Source organism: Desmodus rotundus, chromosome 7 (assembly GCF_022682495.2).
Source record: "Desmodus rotundus isolate HL8 chromosome 7, HLdesRot8A.1, whole genome shotgun sequence".
NCBI classification, from domain to species: domain Eukaryota; kingdom Metazoa; phylum Chordata; class Mammalia; order Chiroptera; family Phyllostomidae; genus Desmodus; species Desmodus rotundus.
The window spans coordinates 113,952,735-113,980,149 of record NC_071393.1 but is presented as its reverse complement, the minus strand read 5'-3'; the positions used below and the strand labels follow the sequence as shown (position 1 = coordinate 113,980,149).

The following is a 27,415-nucleotide window of genomic DNA, read 5'->3' as shown; positions in this document are numbered from 1 at the left end:
GATACAATATTTTCCAATATCTACAACGACCTACAATATGATATGAAAAGACCTGTGCTTTCTTTTGACAGTAAAATAACAGGTAGAGCTTACACTAACTACTGTGGTTTGTTGCCTACATTCATAATTGAAGGAAATGCTGAATTTTAATTAGGGGTTGTGGACCCTGGGAGCAAAGATAACTACCAAGGATTCCTGATGGCTACCTGGGCTCAAATTTAAAAACAGAGCCTAGCATTTTTTTCTAAACTGGAGCCTCTCATGTAAGCCATGCTTTATGGAGAAGCCTGAACTAAATGGCCTGCCTGCACTGTGTTCCTGCCTTCTAGCCAGCCCTTATAAAGGAGTTCCTGGAATCATATTTCGACAAATAGAACTGAGATTTTCCCTGTCCATTAGCATCTTTTCCAACCAATCTTCAACAGGACTGAGACTTTTCCCATCCAAACAGAGCTACACAGCTATATCCCCATTAGCATCTTCTCCAACCAATCAGGACTGTGCTTTTTGGACCAATCAAACTGTGAGGATTTGGAGTCCTCATCAGCATGAGGGCGGACCAAACAGGTCCCAGGTAGGAATTTCTCTCTATGTAAATCAGCTCCCCTCTGACTCAGGGAATGAAGTTCCCTTTCCATGGAAGACTACGTTTTCCCAGCTAGAGCTGAAACTCCAAAGACAAAACACCAAACACAAAACAAATGAAGACATCTCTCTGGACCAGCGTGGAGAAGAGCTGGCAGAGCTGTCTAGCCAGAGAGGGGCCTTGCCTCACGGCCATATCCTTCCACAGCCATGCTGCGTCATAACTGAACTGTGCGCACTGAGTAGTTTCCCTCTTCACCACACCCCAAATCGCGGATTCCTGTCGGTGTTGAATTAGCACCGCAACCATCGGTTGACAGCGTCAGTGAAAATAAATGTAAAATTATTTCCCATTTAAATTCATAGATTTCTGACTTCTTTCCACAGACATCAAGTTAAGGACATCTTTTCAAATATCTCTGATTCAAGCAATAAAACTATTTTGTTCTTAACAAACAGAAATTTATCAAGATTTTAACAATGAATGACATAGGTATTACAGCAATGTCGCACAATTTTTTAAGAATGTGTTCTACACTCATCTTCCTTAGGGGAAAACAAAAACGATCTTTACCCCCTTAGTCATTAATAAATCAATGTGCCCTAAATACCTGGAAACAGAATTATCAACTGCTCAATTGAAGGGAGCTATCTTTAGCTTTGAGGGACCTGGACTTACAGGCTGCTGAGTGAACAGAAGTGCATTCATCCGGGTTAACTCAAGCCTCGCTCAACCACAACTTTGAGGACCAGAACGCTTCACCGAGTTTTGGAGAACGATGCTGCTGCACAGGCCTCTGGCACGTATCAAAGGATAGTGGGTCACAAAATTCAGCATGTGCAGGGTCTCCTGGGGAGCTCGTTCAAAAGACAAACCCCATTCCTCACCCCCAGAAACACTGCTCACTAAGTGGGGGGCTGGGCAGAGAGATCTATTTTAATAAACGCCCCCAGGGAGACTGTAATGCAGTAGTTCCACTGCCCTGAGGCGCTGCTCCGAGAATAGACCACAGGGTAACTTGCAGACACTTGTACAGAAGTCCTAGAGCCCTGAGTTTCAACCTTGAGCTTCTTGGAGGATCTTACTTCTGAAGCTGACATAAAATGCAAAGGGTTTTAAGAAGGAGCTAAAAGAAGATGACTCCTTTTTGAAAATTGCAAATATAGGTAGCAACATACATAGCTCTCCAAGAAAAATATCTTGTGAAAGTTAATGACTACCACCACACACACACAAAAATCCCCTACAAATTACTACAATGAATAATTGAACTATTTAAGACAAGTCTTGAGTCTGAAGAACTTATCTATCGCTAAGGATCCTTGCTATAAATACCTCTAGAACAAATTAGTACATTTTAAAACTTTAAAGTGAATGTGTCAGCTTTGACGTGTACTTACATGTGTTTCAAATCAATTTTAAGCAAAATTAATGAACTAGAAAAAAATTGTCATCCAGCACTCATTTCAGACAGACATTTTGCTTTTTATGTCTAATTCTGCAGTAATCCCACAGAGGAAAACTCAAGGAGGACAGCCCTGAGGACAATCTGTTGTTCTCCTCTAGTCCTCTCCTGTCCTCCTCCGTCTGCCTCATTTCCTGGGATGCAGGTTGTGTGACCAGCCTTTCTGGAGACCTGAGAAAAACCCAGTTTTGCTGATAATTCTAAACAGTGTGGAAACAGTTTCAAATGTTTTAAAGATGAAACTAGGGCCAGGACAATGAAACTTTCCTTTCTGAGAAGAAAGGAATTTCCAAATCCTGAAATTACTGTGTACATAGTAGAATTTGCTAAACTGTACCAGAGACAATGGAAAATGAAGTTTTGCTATTAGTCACTAACGAATAAGGCACCCAATGTTGTTATTATATTTTTAATAACCTTAAAACCCTGAAACCATGAAAAATTTAACAGAACGACAATCAGGAAAATGACAAGAATCCTTTTTTCTTTGTACGGAGAGTACATTGAGTTAGTTTTTAAGGGAAAATAAGCTTGTACAAGAGGAATGAAAAGACGGTAATGACCCTTCATATCTGCATGGATCTTTGAAACTTAAAAAGTAAGTTCGGGCAGCATGACGATCACCTTGATAACCACGTCATTTGCCTCCAAACCGTCCTACCACAAGTGGTTTATTTCCACTAATAAGGTCAGCACTCCATGCTAAGCCATAGGAAGTAAAATTTTTAATATTCAAATACATGATAAGAAGACCCTGAGTAATTTAGCAATGATAAGAATATTCTTCTTAGCTGCTTTGAAAGGTATAGATAAGTAAAAATGTCCTAGACATTCGGTGGGCATTTCTTTTGGAAGATGGTATGAACAGGTTAATAAGTGTGTAGAGCAATTTCAGATACGGTCAATGTCATATTCATCCTTGACTTCTCTTTAGGCTCAGCTCTTTTGCTTTTAGTTAATCTAAAACTTGGAGGATAAAGGTCTATGTGTATGAATCTGAATCAGGAAAAAGCTAATCAGACTTTTATATAACCATTTTCTGGTTACTAATGGATATGTCTGAGTTCAGAAAAGGTAGATGAAGGAAAACAAGCCTATGCAATTGATTTTTGGAAAGTTCCTAGTTTTAAAGATTTGTGAACACAAGGAGAAATGTAATCTAGTTAAATAAACACATGTAGACTAATAAAGTCAATAGGATGAAGAAAGCTTGAGCTCAGTTTCTTAATGCCCTCGCCACTGAGGAACACGTCAAATGCCAAGACGAAAATCACAGACAGGTTGTGGGTGTGACTCTTACCGCAACTGGAAACATGACGAGAGTAGCTGGCTGCTGGGGGCCACCCACTGAAGACCCCCAGAGCTCCCATCATGCAACCGTGCCTCGGGGTCTGAAGTCAAAGCTCAGAAACACAGCCAGGGACACGCTCTGATCTCTAGTACACTGGCACGCACTTGTGAGGAGGCACACTTCTGCCATGTGGTACTATTTCTTTCACTCACTAATGAAGTATTTGGGAAAGTCAAGTGTTCCACCTGAATTCCATCTACCATATGTACTGACATTTTTTCAGTATACCTTTAGCCATGACCAGGAGACAAGTTATCTTTACTTCAATGTCATCAGGATAAGATCAAGGAGAGTCTGTGCTACCCTTCTCCATGGCAGGCACACTCATGCTGAGTGTCAGTACAGGGGGTCTGTGAGTGTGCGTGTGCATGAGCCTGGGACTCCAGGCTTCTCACAACTGCTAACACACTGCAAGGAAAGGACAAGAGAAGGTGGGAGGCTGCCACTTAGGAATCAGCCACTACTACTTTCTACCTACTGCTCACATGGCAAGACGCCTGCAATTACCTGGATTCCCAACTTGGAAGAAGATCTGAATCTGAACGCCAGTAGCATCATTTGCTAAATTACCACGATCAAGTCACTTCACCTCTCTGCTCCTGTGTAATCTCACTGTGCTGAGGATTAAGTGAAATAATGTATATGAAAAGTTATAGTCCATAAAAGATGTTCATGAAATGTGCTAATTAGAATTTAGAATTTTGTGCAGGTAAAAAGCCTCGTTCCTTAAGTAGGGCCTTTTATATATTTTAATTTCTTTGCCAAGGGCATCTCAGGAACACTCAAAGACAAAAAACTTTACACTCTAATACAATTCACAGTTAAGGAGGCTAAAAGACTCCTTTTCCTCATTAGTCTCTAGGATGCCAAGTAGCCCTTGTCACGTGCAAAGCTTTTAAAGATGCTAGTTTCATCCTTTTCCCTATCGAAGTTTAGATATTCCAAATAAAGAACGGTTTATTTTCTTCATGAAAAGTCTAAGTGTCTTCTAAGGCCCTGAATCTCAATGGTTTTTTAACAACACACTCTGCTAAAAAACGGGAGAAGAAGCAAACATTCACTAATATTGTAGCAAATTAATGGAGGCTTTGAAAGAACGATCAACAAAGGGCTTCTAAGTCCCCTTTGTGCTGACTTGACAAACAGGCCTCAGGCAGAAACAAATTTCCAAAATAATAATCCATATGCACGGGTAAAAATGAGGGTGGTCTCCAGCTTTCAAGTAACAAATGGCTTGGTGGGAAGTTTATTTTTGTATTTACTTCAGTGTGAGCGGACTGTTAAGTATCTAGAGGTTATGTCATCCAAACAAGGAAACAAGAAAAGGACCCAAAAAATCCACGACTGCAAATCCCTTCATTATAGAACTGTTCCGACCCCTGACACATTTGTAGCTTATTTGTTAGAAATCCTTGTTTCGGAGATGGGAAAATGGACTTCGTATAAAAAAATGGGAAAGAGAAGAAATGGTTCAATAATTCCATCAGTTCTTCCTTCCCTAAGCCCCTCCCTCCTTTACCAAAGTACTAGAATCTGAATAGAGTTACAATATAAGACAAGTAGAACTGTCTTACGAGATGAATTGGGTATTTTTAGCCCAAGGGCTGAGAGAAGGGAAGACACGGCCACAAGGCAGAGCTCTGGGCTTTCCTGTGCTTGATTCTACATTCATGCTTCCTCTGATTACTTCATTAACGGTACCATGAGGATCTGTTCACTTTCCCTAATGCTTACTAGCTGTCCAACCTTTGACTTGTTGGTTAATCTAAAAAAAAAAAAAAAAAAAAAAAAAGAATTCCGTAAAACCGGGCTAACTGATATCTACCAGGGTTTGTGGAGATTACATGAGATGGCATCTGTAAAAAGTATCAGGGACTTCCCTTTCCTGCCAACAGCACTGAGTACAGAACTTGCTCTCCCACTGTAAGTAAGTAGAAAAGCTGACAATGTATCTGAAGCAACTGTTCGGACATTTTACAATAGGCAGGGACCCCGGAGAAAAGAGAATCAAAGGTGAGCCCTACCATTCTCCCTGGCTTTAAACCTGGAGGCACTTTCGGAACAATGGCACAGAGCAGGGCTTTGAGGGGGGAGCCAAAATGGACTGGTGTGTGGGAAGCCTGTGGTGGCTGATACCTGCTTTGCATGGACCGAAGAGGAGGATGAGGTTCAAATCTGCACAAGGGTCCCCCACAATATGCAGGCTGCGTATCAAATTGCATATGCATAGAATGAAATTCCAAGGCAATGCAAAGAAAAACTATTAGTGAAAGAACCACCACCAGAGAACTGTAAGCCAAACAACTCTCACGGTTTACATGGGGATGACCAGAGTAGAGATGCCTCACTGAATACGGGGTATTCACGTTCAAGACAAGTCCTGCGTTAGCAGCAGAGCTAAATTAGTCAGCGAGAAGAGGTTGCTCTAGGTATGCTTCAATAAAGGCAAGAACAAGGTTCATAAAGATCAGGCTGTTCTGTAAGGATTTAACTGCCTACCAGAACAAAACTCAACACTCTTTAAAGAAGATAACAAAATCCAATACATTCTATAGTTAAACATTTATATTTATAATGTTCACTATCCAATCAAAAATAACCACACATGTGAAGCAGAAAAATGTAACTCAAAAGCAGGAGAATATTCCAAATGACAGAGATGATGATGGAATTAGCTCATGAGGACTTTAAATGCAGCTATTATAAATATGTTCAAGGATTTAAAGGACAATATGAACCTAATGAGGAGAAAAAGGAAAATATAAGAAAAGAGAATCAAACATAACTGAAAATTACAATATTCTAAGTGAAAATTTCATTGAATTGAATTAAGAGCAGATTAAGACACTGCGCAAGGAAAGCACAGTGAACCTGAATATACACTAATAGGAAGTATGCAAACAAAACCAGGGAAAAACCAGTTAAAAATTAAGGGGAGGGGGAGGCAGGAAAAATAGAGAAATGAAGATTGACAAATAATGTTTTAATTTGATGAAAACTACAAACCCAGAGACCCACGTGACATCTACATTGTCACATGCAGATGTTCTCATTCTTAGGAATGCTTGTTCTGGGAAGCATTTTCTCTTTTGAAGGGTTACAATGAAAGAGAAGTTTCTTGACACAAAATAAAGTTAGATGAATTGTGGTGATATTACCTCACAGCACACGGAGCAAAGTCTCATCTCATCTCTGGCTGTGCCGTGGCCAGTAAGGGGCTGCGGGGGTGTGCAGAGGCTGGCTGGTTCCTATTTCTGTGGTCTGTTATCACTTAATACCTGTTTAAATGATGAGACTAATGGTCCCCTCTAGTTTGTGACCCTATTAGCTTGGAGTAAGAGAGATAAATATACATACTGTCTTCTTCAGGCCTTTAAAATAAAAACACTTTCCTACTTTCCATTCACTTTAGGAAACTTGGCACTCTGAAGGAACAGAAAACTATGAACTCCTCTCCAAAGCTATGCTTTGAAAGGTCAAGAGGAGCCGTACAGGAGAGTAGTTTAGTGAGAAGGAACCCTTCCCTGCTGAGTGTGTTGTATACCTAGAAACCTGTGCTGTCCAAGCTCAGCCCCCTCTAGCCTTTAGTCACTGTGATATTGGGGCAAAATGCCCACCGAATGATTATTCTGCTGCCTTGCTCGACGCCACAGTGCTTAAGTAGGGCCTTACTATACATTTGTCACACTGTTTTTCATCATCAAGAGGGGGCTGGGAATGTGTAAATACACAAATAATAGATAATCTTATCGACTCCCCGTGTGGCCACTCATTCACAGAATCGGGGTGCTTACTGCCTTCTCTTCCCTGACCCTTTCAAGAGCTCTCGGTGGTGATGATAACTCACAGACCACAACAAACTGGGACAACATGAATGGTCTGTACAGAGTAAATGTCAGAAGATCTGGATAAAAGGAGTTTAAGGACAAACTGAGATTTAAAGGACATACTGCGATTTAAAACTGTGTGCAGTTGCAAGCAGAGCATGGAATGTTAAAATAATATTTTAGGGTCTAGGCTATCTATGGGTTTTAATAGTCTCCCTAGCATGTCGTTTCCAAGTCGGCAACAGCAAAACCATGGCAACAGGAAATTCTTCCCTGCAGCAGTTTATGAATGCTTTTCTGTTTTCATGACTCAACTTCTTATTTAATTTCCTGTGCGGAATATCAGAGAGATTACTACAGACTGCAGTACAGATGTGCTGACCCACGGGCCTTCTCAGAGAAAAAGGGTGAAGACGTCTGTCTATGGGTCTGGAGACAAACCGTAAACTTGCTTCCACACGGCCACACGGCAGGAGTCCACGCACTCTAGTCAAAACAGGTACCTGTGAACCTAACTATTTTATTAGTGACTTGGAGAGTGAGAGTGGAAAACCTTGTATGCTCACGAGCAGTAAGAAAACAGATTGCTTCATTATTGTGTTTTTAATCAACACATTTCATGAGCCAAACTAACACTGACTCTAAGAAGCCTATTTCTCAGAGACTTGACAATGGACAACAGTAACAGAAGTAAGCAAACACAACCCTCCTAGATATTAGAAGAATACAAAAATGAATAAGAAAAACGATGCAAAGGCTGACTCAAAGAGAAACAACATGAGGCTTATGAAATGAATTAATGCAAGTTGAAAATTCTAGGGCTTACGACCAGATGGTTATAAGTTGCCAGAGTTTTTAATCACTTTAACATTCAGCTAAATATAGTGAGGTTTACACCACACTGTCCAAGAAGCATATCTGCACCCACTCCTCCATTCCATCCACACCTCTGACAACACTGTTTTTTAGTCTAACCCTCGCTACTTTGACTGTGGTCTTTGCTTGTTCTGCAGCCACATACCTCCCCCTCTGGCTTCCTCTCCTCCATCACTAGGAGTTTTCTGCAACAAGTACCAGTGTTGTTTTATGGGCAATTTAGCAGGTGAACATCAGCACAGCAGGAAGGAAATAAACCCAGTAGGGGGGTGTAAGTATGTCTTACTTTTGGTGTCAAGCTGTGCCCGATACTTCTCGAATCCTTTGAGCCGAACGCGTTCTCCCAAGAGCTGAAGGAATTCTTCAAAGGCTGGGCCGGCTGATTCATTGTTGTACATCTCTTCTTCCGTGCTCTGTCCAGCTTTGCAGTACATGATGCCGACTTTTTGCTGATAGTTCAGCTGTGAAGGCAGGCAACAAAGTACAAATAAACAGAGGCGGATCTACTTTGGCCCACTTAAGTGCTACTAAGTCCTGCAGAGCAAATGCCCACCAAAGAGCTAACATCTCTACTCTCTTGAAAACCTTCTGTTTTAATTCTTCTGTCTCTGTTCCAAACAATACAGTAAAGCAAGCATCTGTAATTATAAACCTTCATGAATTACGAGGAAAGGCCAGAAAAATAAAATCTCCTGCATGTGAAGATCATGCATCATTAGAACAGATGTTGGTACTTGAAGGCAATTGCTGTTGACGGGTTACCAAGTACAAGAGAAGGCTATAAACAAAAGGCAATTCTGTTTCAATGATCTCCCCATTCCCAGCTCCAACGTTTAGAAGGAAGGCCTTTAAAAATTTAAAAGCAGATGATTAGTTTACAAAAGATACTTTAAAATAAATTGTTTTGCCCTACAAAGCTCACCAAATGTCCTTGCAGTTTTTTGGTTTTTGGTAAAATTGGAAAGACATCTTCCAATGCTATTTTTCCAATATACGAAATTATAAACCTCAGTTATATCTTTGTTACAGCGCTAGCATCATCGACCACGCCCTTTTCAAATATTTTTCTAAGAGAAGAGAGACTGGATAGAAACTGTAAGAGGGCCTCATAAAGGCAAATCAGCGAGGGGTAAATATTCCTTCCGCAGATACAGTTATAACGAAGCATTCAAGAGATTTAAATATGTTAATCAAAACATTTATTCAGCATTGAAAAGTCTAATCATTTTGCAAACCAATTTTAAGGTGGTATTAGTCATTTAATAAGAAATGAGTTTTCAATATAAAAATGTGGAGTTTTTGATTCTGCAGTGAAACCAGGGCCACCCATACCGCTGAGGCCCCTGCCCCCAGGGACCACCGCCGCTCCAGTACGTTTTCATCTCATTTCATCTCGTAAACGGACGGGGGAGGGACGAGGCAACATTGTAATCGCTAGCATTTAATGAACACTCATTACTTGTCAATCACTATGTTCCTGTTTAACGTTAGCTTATCCTTAGAGCAGCCCATGCAGCAAGTATCACTCCTGTCTGACAGAAAAGCAAAGAGAATGGAGGAGAAAGGAGCCCAGCAGGGAGAGCCACACGATCAGGGCCGGCCCGCGATGCGGCTCTATTGCATTCGCCAGGCCTCACGGCGGCTTGTCCTGCTCCACTTCTACCACAGCCCCTTAGAGGCGCAATTCGAAAGTTGAAAGAGAAAACCAAATGCAAGCAAACCCGCTTAGCAGCAAAACGTGACAGGAGCTGACACGAATACTTTTAATTTATCCTTCTTTGTGTGAATATTCATTTTTTCCTGAAGAAATATTAATGTGTTTGATCGTGGGGTGCTGTCCCCCATCCCACTGGGAACATTACTTTCTGCTACATGCACTTTGTTACCCTGCTAAAACCTGGACATTTCTGAATTCTGAAACATATTCAGCTCTTAACATTTTTTTATACAAGGCACTGTGAACCTGAACAACTCTTTTCGACCTTTCAAACCAAATGTTTACAAATAGGGAGAACACAGAAAATGCCGCAGGGGGGAACCTGTCTTGCCTCTCCTCCACTGCATGCTACCTAGCAGACCAGGGGGCTCGGCAGCCTTTACACGACCCGTGGACCTGAGGGCTGCCCAGAAGTTCTGTACTCTACCCTGCCTGCTCCAGGGAGTGGGAGGTAAAATTCCAGGGCTGAAACTTGCAAATAACTGGATATACTGGTATATTAGAACATTTTTAAAATAGCATACGACCTTATGTTATTGCGGCTCCATTGTGATCATTAACAGAAACAGATTCAGGACTTAGTCATCTTGCATACCACATGTAGGGAAAGCCAAACAGAAGAAATCGGAGTAAAACCTACCACACACCACCGGATAAGGCTGACATTTCAGCCTTATCTCAGCCAGCCTGCTCCAAACGTCTGAGTGTGGCTAATGCTTACAGCTGAGCTCCCACAGGTGGAGATTTCATCCTGGCTTTAGAATTACGTTGAGTGCCCTATCAGGTCTCAACAGGTAAGAAAGTAGTGGCCAGATCTGTGTCTGCCACAAAGGAAGTCCTCAACCCAGCCAGACCTTTGCTTCCTCCCTGCAGGGGAGCCGTGAACAGGAAGCAATTCAGAGAAAAAAAAGGGGCTCCTAGTCATTTGCCATTTGGCTCTATGCCTCCCAGATCAGCCTTCTCATGCGACAATGGAAGACAAAAGTCACCCTGTTCAAAAGAAAGCATCAGTGACACTGGATTTGTGGCTGGCTTTTTAAAACTTCTTAGATAAAGGCCTAAGATTTCACTGTGCAACATTCAAGAGCAATCACTTATAAAAAAGAAAAGAGAAAGGGTGGGGGGGGGGAAGAGTTCAGAGGAGAGAAGATAAGTAAGGAAACTTCCCCACAACCACCGGAGAAGCAGGATCCAAGGACAATGAGACTAAGTGCCGTTTTTGTTTGGACTGATTTCTCATAGTCTGGAGAACTCCACCTGCAGACGGGAGAACAAAATTTCTTGCTGGTCGTGAAAGGAAGGCTTCTTTAAGAGGATTAGCACATTTCTTAGAATGTCAAATTTCCTCTGGCTTGAAACTGTGCCAAATGTCACTGCTCCATCCTCTGAGGTGACAACATGACTGCACCCTGAGTTTCTACTGCAATTAAATCAAGGCAGGTGGCATTCTCTGAACTCGGCCTCCTAGAATCCTCAGCTAGCAACCGTGTTCCCTGCCAGAATACGAGAGGTTGTTAAGGAGGAGTCCCGTAAATGCGATAAGGAACATTTCAGGCGGAAGCACAAATGTAAACAGGGTTAGAGCTAACGTTTGGGGGTTCTGAGACCCACAGACACACATCTGTATGGGCTCATGGTCGTGGATATATGACACTTCCGTGCAAGGCTCCAAATAGAGCTGTGATGGCACCAGAAGCCACCCTGGGAATGGGGAGGCTTTCTCTACAGTCAGGGCTTTGCTTCGGATCATCCTGGGGTCAGGCTATGCTATTCCCTGCTTGCACGTCAACCACTCACCCGGAGCATTGATGGAGGTATCTGGACACTCAACAAATGTTTGTGCTACAAAAAGGGGTGATTTTTGTTATTATAGACAAATTACAGACAAGATTATTCTGAAACTTATAAGGAAAGGCAAAGGAACTAGAATAGCTAAAAGAATTTTTAGAAAGAATAAAATCAGAAAAATTATTTTACCTGATTTTGGACTAAGGTTATATTTGAGATGAAGGTGAATCTCAACAAAGCAAAGTGTTTTTCAACACCCGTCAAAAGTGACGTGGGCTCCCACAGCGGGGAACAGACAAAACATAAAGCTGCTCTTCCTTTCATAAAAAAAAGAGAAAAAAAAAGGCACTTTAACACCAAATCAAAGAAACAGCAACTGCAACCTGACTCACACAGCCCTGAGTTCCAGGAAGGATGGATGCGAAGTCGGAGTCCCCTCCCGGTGGAAACCAATGAGAATCACCAAGTTCTCAGGGACCCCTCCAGAAGTGCTGCCTTTTCATCTCTTCCCCCCTGGTGTCCCAGCCACAGCAAGGCCACAGGGGCGGCACAGACCACGAGAACAACCCAGCTCTTACCGTTCTTACACAACCAACCAAACTGTCTGATTTAACCTAGAAATTCGAAACAGTCACTATGAAGTGTTTCATTGTATAGCAGTTCTCACTTTGGAGACAGTTTGATCCTTCCCTTCCGTGCTGTTAGGTGCACCAGGGCAGAGTCTATTGTGAGGATAGTTTGGCCCCACTCCTGCAGCAAAACCATTCGGAGACTCGGTCCCACGCCGTGTGAACTCGAAGGTTCTCCAGTCTGCCTGGTGGGAGCGGTTTCTGAGGATTTGCCCTTCCTGACCTTTCAGGTGATTCTTACCCTGGTCTTAGGTAGTTTCCTCAAGTGGAGGAAATACTCCACCAAGTACTTGTCAGTACTCAGCTCTGTGAGCCCAAACCTCACTGGCCTCCCATCTCAGGCTCACCTCAGGGAGACCCCTGGGCTTCAGCTGGGCACCCCACCTCCCAGAGATCACCGTCTTTCGTGGCCTGATGTCCAGTGTCATAAAAATCACTGTTTCATTGTTTTGTGTAGTTTCTAAGTGGTTTCAGATGGGAGGGTAAATGTAGTCCCGCCTTTCTTAATTGTAGCCAAAAGCAGAAATCTGCCTTCAGTTTTTAAGTCAACTTTATTGGGGTGGGGTGGGGGGGCAGATGTAGTTTCTGAACAGCAAACTGCTTCTGTTTGAGGCATACAATTTGATGAGTTTTAATAAACCTCCACCACAATCAAGGAACAGAACATTTCCATCACCCCAAAAGATTCCTGGTTTCCGTTGGCCACGCATCCTGCATTAACTAAAAGCCTCAAACAACCACTGTTCTTTGTTTTCTCACTACAAATTAGTTTTGCCTACCTCTTAAGAGAATGTTTTTGTTGTTAAACTTCGCTGTGAGAGCTATTCTCTTTCAGCACTCTGGGTATGCCTTCTGATTTCCACCTTTCCTTCCTGCTTTATAGTCAGCCAACACTAATTTTAATAGTCGATTGTCTCACTGTTCTTCATTGGAGGTATTTTTCCTTTGGCAATTACAAAAATTTGTCTCTTTTTCTTTTATTTTCAGCAAATTTAATTTTACTATGATGGGCTTATGTTTGATTCTTTGTGTTTATCTTACTTAGGGCAAGCAGAGCTCCTTGATTCTATCTTAAATCGTGCCTCTCCTCAGTTCTGGAAATTTCTCTGTGAGTAACTCTTCCAATACTGATTCTTTCACTGAATAATGCTTTAAGCCCTCTCTGCTCCTGGGAACTGAATCAGATGCACGCGCTCCACGGTGGCTCAGATGCGTGGAGGCGCTTTTCTGTATGTCCCACATTTTCTTCTCCCCATTCTTCAAAAATTTTCTGATAACCAGTCTTCCAATTCATCGATTTTCTCTTCTGCTGTGTCAAATATGCTCTTATACCCATCTCCCGAGATTTTAACTTTTGGTTATTTTCTTCAGTTCCTGAGTTTCAATTTGATTGTTTAACAGAGCCAAGTTCTCCAGTCACCCCTGACCTCTATTTTTTATTTCTGCAGCTGCCATGAAATCAATGAAGGTTGATCTGTCATCATACTTTTTATCTGTAGCTTCATGCCGGCCTCAAGCCCTAAGTCTCAGACAAATCAGCAAATGTCCAAGGAAAAGAAGCACTGCAGAATGGTTTTAACTTTGATGAACTCTAATTTCTCGATTATTTCTTTTCTGAATAAAGTTTTTGGTGTTATATCTAAGAACTGTTGACCAAACCCTAGGTCCCAAAGATTTTCTATGTTTTTGTCAAAATGTTTTATCACTTTGCATTTCAAGCAGTGATCCTTCAGAATAAATTTTTGTATAATATGTGAGGTTTAGGTCAAGTTCATTATTTTGTCTATGGATGTCTAACTGCCAGCACCTTTGTTTGAAAAGCCCATCCTTCCTCCACTGAAGTGTTTTCACACCCTTACTAAATCAGTTGGATATATTTGTGTGGGACTATTTCTGTTTTCTCTATTCTGTTTCATTGATCCATGTGTCCTTCTTTCCAATAAATAGTAAGACACAGACTTGATTACTGTAGTTATACAGAAAGTCTTAAAATCAGGTAGAATAACCTCTCCCACTTTATTCGTTTTCAAAATTGTTCTAGCTCTTCCAGTTCCTCTGCCTTTCTATATATAGCTCAGAGTAATCTTGCCTATAATCACAAAAAGTCTTACTGGGGTTTTGATACTAATTATGTTAAAGTTGAATCAATTAGGGGAGAATGGACATCATTAGTAGGTTGAGTCTTTCAATTCATGAATGTGGTATGTCTCTCATTTATTTAGGTCATCTTTGATTTCTTTTATCAGTTTTCAGCAAACAAGTCCTATGTATATTTTGTTAGATACATAGTCAAATATTTCATTTTTTGTTGAAGGACTACAGACGGTATTATATAAACCTAATTGATTTGTCTGAGTTGATGCTGGATCATACAACCTTGCTGAACACTCCCTGTCGTTCTGAGGAATTTTTGTAGATTCCTTGGTGCTTTGTACATAGACTACCACATTATCTGAAATAGGGAGTTTTATATTTTTTCCTCTCCTTTACCTACCTACATGCCTTTTATTTTCTCTTTTGGTTTTTTTGCCTTATTGTGCTGACTAGAACTTTCAGTACTATGTTGAATAGCAGTGGTGATAGTGTACCTTTTTGTTCCCATTAAGTTTTTCATCATTAAGTATGATAACATAAGCTATAGGTTTTTACAGTTTTATTTTTAAATCAAGTTCAGGAAATTTCTCTGTATTTCAGCTTTGATCACGCATGACCGCTGGGTTGTCCTCAAACCCTCAGGCCCTACTTAATCTGCTTTCTTCTCTCCCTTCGCAGATTCGCTTTGTACGTTACAATGTACACGGGTTTTTTAGCTGTATGTAGCAAGAAAAACGGGGAAAAATATGTGTACTCCCTATTTCCAGAAGTACAAATTTATTTTTTTTAATATTTTGTCTAGTGCTTCTAGCTATTCTCAGTGGGTGGGCTAGTCTATGACAAGCTATGCCATTACCGAACATGAAGACCCTGGCCATTTTTAAAAAATCCTCATGGTTCACACTGATAGCATTTATTTTGGTTTGTTCTTCATAAACATAACTCTCTTAATTACTTTCTAAATATTCATCATTATACTGTCCTCAGAAAAAAATGTCAAAGACACAGAAAAAATTCAGTGTTGGGAACAAAAAATGCTAGTTGAAAATTATATCCTCATGGAAATTACTAAGAAAAATCAAATAGCTTTTAAAAATGGCATATGGATGCTGGGTAGAAAATTTATTTAAAAACTCTGACAGAGATGCTATCAAAATTATTCATACATGTGCACAGACATATTCTAATCTATTTTTATCTGTGGCATAATGTATAGGAAATATTCTACATACACAATAATATTCTCTATCTTCTCTAATGCTATGTTGTATAAAATTTCTCACAAAAATAAAAATCTTCATATTGGGTATTAAACTGATAATTAATGTACCCACTGTGATTTGACATTGAGATGAATTTCAGTTATGCAGGGAAAGGCCCTTCACTGCAGCGCTGTTTGTAATAGGAAAAGGCTGGAAGCAACCCAAATGCCCATCAGTAGGGACACTGATGAAACAAACCACGGTAGAGCAGTAGGACAGAGTATTATGCAGCAGTACATGCAGCAGAAAAGCATCTATGTGTGGACATAGAAAGATCTCCAAAGCACACTCCTAAGTGAAAAAGCGAATGTCTACAGCGTGCTATATTCTGTATGAGAAAGTGGGGAAATGAGACGGTGACCCCTGCACAAAGAAACATAGGAATACACAAGGAAAGTGGTGACCGGGGGAGGGGAAGAGAGAGGAATGGGGAAGAAATAGGGTCGCCTGATGTACACACAATCATCGATACTTTGGTTTTTGGACCATTTAAAGATAGTAACTAGGTACGTCCTATAGGAAAGAAAGCTATTCTAACTTTTTATTTTAAAGCGGAATTTAAAATACAATCCGTAATTTAAATTAAGAAGACTGAAATATCTGCCATCACTTATTCTGTCTTTTTGGGTTGTGAACCAAAGAAGCCTCACTGCATGTCTTGGCCATGCTGAGCTCCCTCACTGCAAACTGCAGTCCCGCCACAGCCAAATGACTTCAAGTGCTGTGCTATCAGTCGTGATGACCGTGGAATCCTTCCACTAGAAAGGACTCCATCCAGTCCCCCAGCCGGGCCTCAGTGGGGAAAAGGAGCACGGGTGAGCCAGCACAGAGTGACCATCACTTGTGAAGAGACGAGACAAGGCTGCCACTGCCACTGCCTGCTCTCCCTGTCCCCATGTGTACCTCCTTCCTGATAATGCACACACAGGCCCGTGAGTTGTCTGGAGCCACCTGAACTTTAAACATGCATTAGCTGAGACCATAATCCAAGAAAAGATTAAAATTTCAGGATCGGTAATTATTCTGCCAAAGCTTCATTGAAAATGGGTTTTAAGAAAACATTTTTCCCCATGGTTCATTCTTTAAATTTAGCAGCCTAAATCAAAGGAGAAGGTGTTTGGTCAAACTCATTCATCCTCAATAAAATAATGCAACAGGGCAATGAATTAGGATAAGTCAGCAAAGAATCTTACCCACGTCCTCAATCAAAGGATGAGTGCTATTCATTGTCAAATAAACATCGCTTCTTTCCTTACATCTATTCTTGAGAAACATACTGCAGACCTAATTAGATACTTTTTCCCTTAACTTCAATAACTTGAAGGTTAAATTTTTAAGTACAGAACTCAGTAAATATTTTCATTTCTTTGCATTTTTAATATCTAGAAAAACAGTGGAGATATTCATTTAGGTAAAATCAATACTGTGTACATAAAACTTGACATATCCTAATAAAAACAGGACTACCAATTTTCTCTACTGTAAAATGGCAACTGTACTTTAAATATTTTTTAAGCTCTACATAAATTTTACTTGGGTTTAACATTACATGTAATATTGGGCACTGAAACCTGCAGCAGTAAAGCATGGATTCCTTCTTCCGGTGTCTTCCCTCTCTCACAGGGAGGGAGGGAAAAGGAGGCCAGCGGTATAGGCTGTGGGTTTAAAGTGTGGCTCTCCAGTCTGAATGCCTGGACTTGAGACCTGCCTCTGCCAGATCCGAATTGTGATCTGGGGTGTCTTTCAGCCTCTTTGTGCCTCAGTGTTCTTGTCTGTCAAATAAGGACAAGAACAGCACCTACATCAAGGGCTGCTGAATAGTAAAACAGTCCACGTAAATTGTGCACATAACGCCTGCCTTAGTCACTGCTCAATAAAAAATACCCATTTTTATTATTCTCTACCTGTGCCTCACACTCCTGCTCGGACAGACAGCCGGCGCCCTTTGTCTCTCTGTGCTTTGTTCTTACTGTTCTGAGTCTGGAGCGCTGTACTGCTTGTTCTCTGGCCTGACGCAACCCCCTTTCCTTCCAAAGGCCATCTCGTCCTGACCCATCTAACCAGTCATGACTTGGCCCCACTGGTCTGCACCTCCATTCTCTTTGTTTGCAAACTTTTTATTATGCTCATAATATTACACCTGACTTCCACTACAGTAATTTAGGGCCTTGTCTCCTCCACGGTAAGGACTGCGTTTACCAGCCTATTTATTCTCTACAGTATTTAATAACCTTCCAAGAGTGGTTACTCAATGAGCGTTTATGGATTTGAAAGTTATGCTTATTTATGAAAGTGAGCATAATATATTCCACTACCTGTAACAGCAGCTCTCTCATAGGATACTCATAAAGATTAAATGAGATAATGCACATAAAAGGCTACAAAGAAGTTATCATTTTATTGCTATCAATTACAGCTACTACTTCTTCAGTGTTCACCATGTGCCTGCATTGTACTAAATGCTTACACGCGTGACCCCGAAACAGGGCCTTTGTGTGACCACCTTCCACTCCCCTTGCACACAACAGATTTTTGAGAAAAGGGTTTTTTTTTAAAAAAATGACTGGTGAAGAAAAATGACAAATTGAAAAGTTACTGAATTGGCCATATTATTAAAGTTGAATAGATAATAAAATTCCTGGTATTTCACAGCGTAGTTTTGAGGGTCAAAAAAATTCAAGATGTGAAAAAGTATATGAAAAGTTGCAAATCATGAAAACAAAAGTTAGTGGCGTGCTACTTTGTATCCTGTGTTTAGGACTACTACGGGAAAGTGGCCCTGAGAACTTCTCCAAGTCTCAGTCCTCTCAACTGAAAGAGGCCCGTAGTGGAACTCACTACACAGGGTGCTGTGAAGACAACATTGATGACGCCGCTGAAGGGCTCAGAACAGTGGAACAGGTAAACACATACACTCATGTAATTTGCTTTTCTGCTAAGAGATGCTCTCGATTCCCTAACAAGTGAAGATCCAGGACCATGGTGGACAGACTAAACCCAGACGGGAACCAAATTTTCTGAGTCACGACCTGTTCTAAATTCGTGACTGTAGGAAATCACTGGCAGGGCACTGTCGTCCTCTTCCTGCCCGCTGTATGAGAGTGGGAGTGGACATCCGTACACAGTGAGGGCCCGATAAGTTTTCCAGAAGGAGCATGTGAGAGCTCAAGTCCACCACGAAGCATATACTCATTTTCTAAAACTTCAGGGATTGAAATGCCACCTTCAGTTCCCACACACATATCAAGAGTCTAGTCAAATAAAACCCAAATTTTTATATTTCTGTGAAATGCTTTCTTTCATATTTTATAGATATAATTTTTGTTTGTTGTTCTGTTCATTTCAGCTTTTAAAAGTGGTAAAATGAGAAACTAAGGCACCAAAGAACTGAAAGGCAAAATGCCACCATATAGCAACCAGTGTTTTATTTCCAAACATAATTATGTAAGTCATTTAAAGTAGAGAAGATATTAAAGGAATCATTTAGGTAAACTTTAATAGAAGATTTAGAATTACCTTTTAGTGAATCTAATTTCTTGGTATCATACTATAAATCCCTTCACATATAAGGATGTACAAAGCATGACATTTTAAAGAATAATGATATAGATGGAAACCAAAAGTGTTTTTGCAATAATTCAAATGCATAATCTACTGCATTTATAAGCATTTCTGTTTTAAAATCTGTATTTGTAAAGGTGCCAAAATAATCAGTTTCTCAAAATGATTCCAAGGCATTGAGATTTCCTACGAAAAAAAATGACTCCCCAGACTAAATGCTTAAGTATGTATATCTGTTTTTTATCAGCATAATCCTGGCTTTGAATGCTATGAAAAGACAGAGGCTAAGTGAGGGAGCCTCTTAGTCCAGAAATATTGCTGCTCATCTCAAATAGTGGCTTTAATATTCCTAGACTCCACCACCTAGTAAAATTTCCAAAATAAAACTGGGGAGACTCACTTAGATGGCCAAATTTTAATTTTTCCAACAAAGGCATTTAAAAAAAACAACTGACCCATGTTATTGTCATCAATAATATACGAAGAAAAGTATGTTTTAACCCCCCCCCCCCAGGAATAAGCAGCCCATAATTGCAGCATAACAGACAGTTTTGTGAATTAAATAAATTTAGCTTTAAATTAAACTCATCACGGTGTTCTTACCATTCCCACACTGATGAGACCGAAGCGAGGCCACCACAGAGCAGCCCCGCCTGTGGGCTGGCATCTGCGTCCCACAGCGGCGTAAACCCCCGTAAATCCCTCACGGGATTTACATAGTTGTGGCACCGATTTCGTACTCCATATGGGCAAAACAAGAAGAAACGGCAACACACGCCTCCTTCATACAAAATAATCTATTCTGATGTGGAATTGTGAACACTCAGTGTATGATTTTATTATCTATGTCTAAATGTTACCTTCCTTGAAATCCATAGTAACTGAAAAGACTGAATCCATAAAGTTGAACCTCGTCATCATTTTTCTACTTTTCCTTTGTTAGAATAAACGTTCAAAATATTTACTTGCAAACAGCCTCCCAGATAGTCAAGTTTACGCACCAGCGGTTTTCTGAAGCATACAAGTGCTTCGCATTTACGTGTTATAAGCACGAGTACTCACAGCCTACTAGAAATGTACACACAAAACAGACACCTGTGCTTTATGACAAGTGGAATGAATAAACTGCACCATGACTAGGAAAGGTACGTCCAACTACTGGTCTACAGCATAGTCTTAGTGGCTGAACTAAAAGAATAAATACACCTTGAAAGGGTATTTTTTGAACTTCCATTCATTTAAACAAAATGGAAATTTTTGATTAGGGAAATATTATCAACATTGTTCATAAAATGGCATTTGCATCTTGACCCAAAGGCCCTCACATTAAAGGTATAGGAAATAAGGAAGTGAGAAAACCTTCAGCATTTTCATTTTGTTACTAATTATAACCCCAATTTTTAAAAGTTTGTATTTAAAAATCTTGACTTAAATACTTTGTTGGTAGACTTTAAAATTTTAAGCTTTCAAGAAACTATGTTGTAGCAGCTAACAGTATAGGCTTTGAATGCATTAACTGGGTGAACTTGGACTTACTACTGAACTTCTCTGTGCCTCAGATTCTTTGTCTCTAAAATGGAAAATAATGGTACCGTTCTCACAGGGCTGGGGGATGAAATGGCTTAACAGGTTTAAGGCGCTGAGAACCGAGCGTGGTGAATGTGCTCCCCAGTGTCAGCTGGCATCTCTACTGTTCCTGCTGCGACGTATGCAAGGTGACCAGAAGAGGTAAACACAGTGTAAGTGCCCTATCTATCAATTCTGACGTAGAGACTTTCACCAGATGAGAAGCGTTCAGACAGCCAAGAAAAAAGAAAATGAGTAACTGCAAAGAGAACATCCTTCACAACAAATGATACCGGTTGTCCTTGTCAAAAAATAAATACCAAGGCCTACACTCTGGAAGCCTAGCGTGAAAGCTGAGCACTGAGGATGCTCTCTAAAAGCCGCACTTACGCCTTGTTCATCCAGTTTCATGAGCTGCTCGGTGACTTTGGGAGTGTTGAAGGCCAAGCGCAGGCACTGGACGTTGAGCTCGGGGACCACGTGCTCTAGCACTTCTTTCAGGGGCAGCCCTCTGGCTGTCGAGTGCTTTGCCGTTGAGGGAACGGCATCCTCCAGGACCGAACCTCTGAGCGTCATGAGCTGAGAGAGAGACACATGTTCTGGTGAGAGGAGAGAATCTAGTGGCCCCCCCTTATCCGTGGGGGGATGCTCCAAGACCCCCCAGGGGATGCCTGCAACTGCAGACAGCACCAAACCCTATACACACAGTTTTTCCCTATACATTCACACCTACGATGAAAGTTTCATTCATAAAATAGGCACAGTAAGAGATAACAATATAAAATAGAATGATTACAATAATATACTATGTAATAAAAAGTATGTGAATGTGGTCTCTCAAATTATCTTCCTGCACCGTGCTCACTCTTCTTGTGGGATATAAAATGATAAAATGCCTACATAACGAGAGAAAGCCAGGTGAATGACATAAGTATTGTGACATTATAGTGGATGTCTGACGAGATGTCAGACGGAGGATCGTCTGCTTCGGGTCATCCTGGATCATCAAGCCACGACAGTGTTGAAGGTTGGATGTCAGGGGCAGACAATGCTGACAGCTGGGGATATTTAATATTTTCGGACTGAGGTTGACTGCGGGTAACTAAAACCGTGGAAAGCGAAACCATGGATAAGGGTGAAGTACCCTTATCCATGCACTGAATGGATAAGGGTAGTTTCAGCGCATTTGATTCAGTCAATCAAATGCACTGAACGCCTCGACTGTGACCCTCCTCAGTTATCTGGAAACGACTTCTGACTGGGTGAGCCAGAGAGGGAGAAAGGATGAGGGAAGTGATATAAGATACTCTACATATGAAAAAACAAGGCCAACACTTTGAAGAAGACCAAGGCAAGTCCAAAGACACTCACAATCAAGCCTTCTAAGGACATTTACTTAAAGGTCAAATATAGTATTTCCTTAAGGAGCTCAGTAAGATCAAGGGCTCTATATAGCTGTACAATGCCACTAAGTACACTAACCAGGAAATTAAGAAGGGGATACTCCAGAGAAATATCTGAAGAATAAATGCTTAGAAAATCTTTTTGAATGGTAAAAGGTAAGGGGATGGATACATTTTAAAATTTCCTAATGTACTGCTGGCAAGCATAAACTACTCATATTCCCAAATGCTTTTACAACAGGACAATGATCATTAGTTAGTTTGGCAGAAAAATCAACAGCACTAAAGTTAAGTTTTCCCTTATTTCTTGAATCATCTCCCATTACTATGAAATACAAACAGAAGCAAAGAAATTTCCCTATATAATGATTTGTTGGGGCAAAGTTAATCAGACATGAAGGATAAAGTTGTCTTAATCTCCAAAAATGTTCACATGGCAAAGTTGCTAATATAATCAGAACGCTACGCTGACCTAAGGAAAACACCAGCACACTGAATGAGCCTGTAGGCTAAGGTGCTGTTCTGCAATAGGAGCTACCGTGGCGCTATCAGAGGAGGAGTGGCTGGGTATGGCGTGCCACAGCTTGAGAGGTAACAAATACACAGTTGCAACTCAGCAAGGATATATTTACTAGGAAAAGTGACAAGTTCAAGTCCAAAGAGAGTCCAAAGGCAGAACATGGAGAGCTGGGATTCAGGGCATAGGGAAAGGCCCTCATGGAAGGGGTGTGGCTAAAAAAGGGACCTTGAAGTCTAGAAAAAAATCTATTAAAAAAAAAAGTCAGCCCTTGCTGGTGTGGCTCAGTGGATTGACTGATTGCTGGCCTGCGAACCAAAGAGTCACCAGTTCAATTCCTGGTCTAGGGCACATGCCTAAGTTTCGGGCCAGGTTCCTGGTAGAGGGCATGTGAGAGGCAACCACACATTGATTCTCTCTTTCTCCCTCCCTTCTCCTCTCTCTAAAAGTAAATGAATAAAATCTTAAAAAAAAAAAAAAGGCAGAGAGCAGTGGTATAGAGATGAGAAAGACAGGCTGCAAGTGAGATACAGTGATTGCTACAGCTTAGCTTCATGTAAAGAGAGCGCAAGGGAGGGGTGGGTGTGGGAGGAGCCCCAAGGCTGGAGACCCTGCTGCCAACTGTGCACCTCATCCAGCTTCAAAGGGCAATCTCAGAACTTGTATGAACTGGGATAATGACAATGATGCATACATACGTTAAAGAAATTAAGTTGGCAAATAACATGAACTGCAAGAAGGAAGAAACTGCAGGCAGAGAACATAGTTAGAAGGAAGTTCTAACAGTGTCCAAGTAACGAGCCAAGACAGCAAGATATAGGACTAGCAGGAAAAACAGAAACCAAAGGGGGAACCACCAGGGAAGTAAAATCTATAATATTTGCCAGCTGATAGAGAAGAGAGATGAGGGGAGGGAAAGTAAAATTCACCAATACCTTACTCTCAACACAAGAAAAGGGCACTTGAAGAATTAGCAGTCTATTCATCTGATTAACATAGTTTCTTTAATTTAAAAAGTTTTCAAACAACACTTGTGTAAAAAACATTTCCCCATGACTTAATGTCTAATAGGACATAAACAGTTTTGTTTCGTTTTCTAAATCATGGGAAACTACTGAACATGTGACTGGGGATAAGAGGCTACAAGGGCTGGAAATATTTTTGGTGGAGAAACCAGGACCAGACACGCTAGTTGTTGCTAATTCTGCGCCACAGAAGGACGGCAGCTCACCTCCAGAAAGCCACAGCCAATGAGAAAGACGGCGACCGGTTTTTCTATCTGAATCACTAGTATAACCGGTATTTTTGTTAATGACTTCCAGCGAGGAGAGAATCCTTGTGTGTTTCTGTGTACCTATGCTTATAAGCATGCACATGCCATAAGATTTTACTCATAAACACACTGGCATGCTTACAAAGACATGCAAGTTTTTAAAAAATGTTATAAAATGAACATTTCTATTGAAATGAAAGACATTTGTTTGTATTTGTTATCTTGATGCCATTTACTGAAGCAACTGGAGTGGCGCTGAGGTGGCCATGTTCTCTTCTTCACGACGTGTTTATTAACCGGAGAAATTAGCAGCACGGGAAGTCCCTGCAAAGCATGAAGACGTCTCCTTTATTACGCACAGCTGCCCCTCAAAGTCCAGGAGCTACGGACTGGAACCGACACCTACAGTGTCTCTACCGAAAGCTTTCGTTACTTTCTGTGAAAAGCCTCATAAAAACATTATAATTAATCCACGTTAAGGATTATTTTCATTGGAAAAAAATATTACACAAAAGCCAGTGGCAATGAAATAGAAGGGGGAATGAAGGAAGGGAGAGTACTATGGATATTGTGGGCATTAGGCATTAGGCATGTAGTAATGAACAACTCATAAAAGTTCCATCCTCACTGAGTTATACTGTAGCGGCAGAGACGGAAAAAGAATAACAAAAGATAAGTAAAATATGTGAGACAGTGTTAAGTATTCATAAAAAAATAAAGCCTGGAATTGGATATGAAGTGGGGTATGAGGGAGTAGAAATTTTAGATGAAGCCCCCTATGATTTATGAGTAAAGGTCAGAAGGAAATGAGAGAGCTCTGGCCAAGAGGATGCCTGGGGAAGAACATCACACCACAGAGGAATGGGGAGCGTCCAAGACCTGACACAGAGGTGTCCGGAGGTTGTCCCGGGAGAAAGGAGGCCAGCGTGGCTGGGAAAGACTAATGAGGGGGAACTGGACATGAGTTCCCTCGCAGATGTGCGTGGTCTCCTAGGCCACCAAAGAGACTGGCTTTACTCAGAGGGAGATGAGAAACCATTACAGGATTCTGAACTGTGGAATGACAAGATCTAGATTACATTTCCAAAGGCTCCCTACTGGGCTGGAAGAATGCAGAGTCTAAAGGCAGAAGCTGAAACAGTTCTCAGGGGAAGATGCTGGGGGCTTGGCCCTGGCCCAGACCCAGGCAGCAGGATGGGAGAAGTGGTTGAATTTGGGGCATATTGTGAAGACAAAGTCAACAAATGCTGCTTATACCTGGGGGTTCAAGAGGAAGGAGAAGATCTGGGGGGGAGGGGATGGATGGAGGAAAAGAGAAGAGTCAAGGGCAGCTCCACGGTTTCTGGCCTGAACTAGAATAATAATGTTGTCATCGGTTAAACATTAATTTGAACATGAAAACAAGTGGTAATGGTTTTTTGAATCATGAACAACATTTGACTTGGATGTTTCAATCAAAGGCTAAGGAACTGGACCCAAGGGACCTAATTCACTCTAATGGGTTAGCAGGGAGAGGGCTGAGTCCAAGACCAGAGAACCAGAGGGAGGTACAGGTGTCGCATTCTAGGCCCAGGTAACAGGAGATGAAAGAAGGGAGGTGGGGAAGGCAGGAGTCAGCATGGTTCACCCACTGCCGTAGGGGTGTAGTTTTAGTGTGAGACAGGAGTTACCTTGGAGAGAGGCTGGGACCAGCCGTGATGTGCCGGCAAGGCACACTGAAAGGGACAATTGGCCACCGAGAAAATACTGATTTAGAAAATGTCAACTTCTGGCATGAAGGATGCTAGAACGGTGGCAAGAAGAGGGATCTGAATGGATTAGAAACATTCTAAAGGAAGACTATGATGGGAGGTGGCTTAAACCAGAGTGGTCTTGGGAGGAGAACAAGATCTGAGCAGGAAGGAAAAGAACACTCGGGAGTAAGGAAACGGAGGCCCGTAGAAATCCGCTGGGATCTGTGTAGGGACTGACTGTGAAAGTGGGGGCAGGCTGGGTGGAGGGGGGCAAAGGGGCAAAAAATGGGACATCTGTAATAGCACAACCAAGTAAAAAAGAAGAAATCTGGTGGGATCCGAGAGGCTAGAAGCGACCGATTACCTACATCCAGCCTCAAAAAACACAGTGTTCTCTGTGTTTCATGGTCAACAAAAGAATTTACACTGCTTTACAATTAGCGCCCGTGCGGAGAGAAAGCACGCTGTTAGCTCTTTATTTCGCCCTGGCTGCTGCACAGAACGCATTCGATATAAAAGTCATGCCTTTAAAAATCTTATTTTTAATTTCCCCAGAGTTCAAGCTTAGGAGCAACGACTAAGTGCGGCCAAACCCTGCAACTCAATGGGGGAAATAAAGCCAAATGCCCAATTGAAACTGGTTTCAAAACTATTATTTTCTAGATACCTCAAGGGGGTATTAGGCATTAATGTGTAACAACAATCCTGAAGTGCTCAGAGGCAATAAATGGGTAACTGGCACAAACACATGTGTTTAGAAAGAAAACCGTAACTTCATAATCCGGAACTTGTTCTTCAGTGTTTAAGAAATGGTTTGTTTGTATTTTGTTCCACCCGCCCCGCCCTTTTTTAAACCTGGATTCCATTTTAAAATTAAAACTCATGCATTCTGTGCACTTAGCTTCCTAAATTGCCCCAAGAGCCGGTCTCACCCACATCGGGCAGCCTGTGGTTCCAAGAGTTCATGTTTTGGCTCCAGTGAATAGGGGTAGTGAAGTGAAAGTGGGAAAAGAAAAATCTTTCCCCCTCTTCCTGGGTCAAGAAACATCCTAAGCAACAGTTTGGAAGAGTGAGTTAAGTCCTGGGTGACCCTCTCTCACATGTAAGTACCCTCGCTCCTCAGTTGGCTTGGTGTTTTCGGCTGCCTGGACAGGATAGGCAATATCCCATTTGGGATTTTGAGGGCTCCAATTTCCTTGCTCCACACTTAATGGACAGAGCTTTCTCAGAATCAAAACTCCCATTTATTGCATCTACCCAGAGATAAGTGGAAAGAAAACGATCCCGATCTAACCATTATATCCGCTCCTATCGCCACCAGAATGAATGAAAGGGGACTTTGTTTCCTCTGAAGACATTTGTAACCAAGCCATAGTAAATTGCACTGCTTTGCCCCTGCTACTAGTGTACTCTTCTCTGTTCCACGAAGCTTCACCTTCCTCATTTACAACTTACCTCACTAGTCCGAAATATTATTCGGTAGTTGTAAGGAGATCCGTTTTCTTTCATTTCTTCTGGTTTTTCCCTTCGTATGCTCACAGCCACTGGGCCAAGATTCTCATCAGCCCCAAAATAGTTCCAGTGTTCTTAAGTAGAGTAAGACAAAACAAAATTAAAATGTTACTATCTGACTGATATATTTGGATCACTCAGAAATTATATCAATAAAATGCAAACACATTTAACAAATATTAATATTCTTCAATGTGTTATAAAAACAAGGCCTTGGCTACATAGGTGTAGTTTCAGAGCAGGTAACACTGAAGA

General features: G+C 41.3%; 1 protein-coding gene across 30 annotated transcripts in view; it reads right to left on the bottom strand.

Annotated features, from left to right (window-relative positions):
• SIPA1L1 (signal induced proliferation associated 1 like 1) overlaps positions 1-27,415 on the bottom strand; it is a 323,108-nt gene that overhangs the window by 81,593 nt on the left and 214,100 nt on the right. For all 30 annotated transcript variants that reach the window (XM_071222029.1, XM_071222033.1, XM_071222028.1 and 27 more), the window contains 3 exons: positions 27,104-27,234; positions 21,113-21,301; positions 8,392-8,566 (listed from right to left, as the gene is read on the bottom strand). In XM_071222029.1, the coding sequence (XP_071078130.1) occupies positions 8,392-8,566; positions 21,113-21,301; positions 27,104-27,234 (495 nt within the window). The remainder of the gene's footprint in view (positions 1-8,391; positions 8,567-21,112; positions 21,302-27,103; positions 27,235-27,415) is intronic.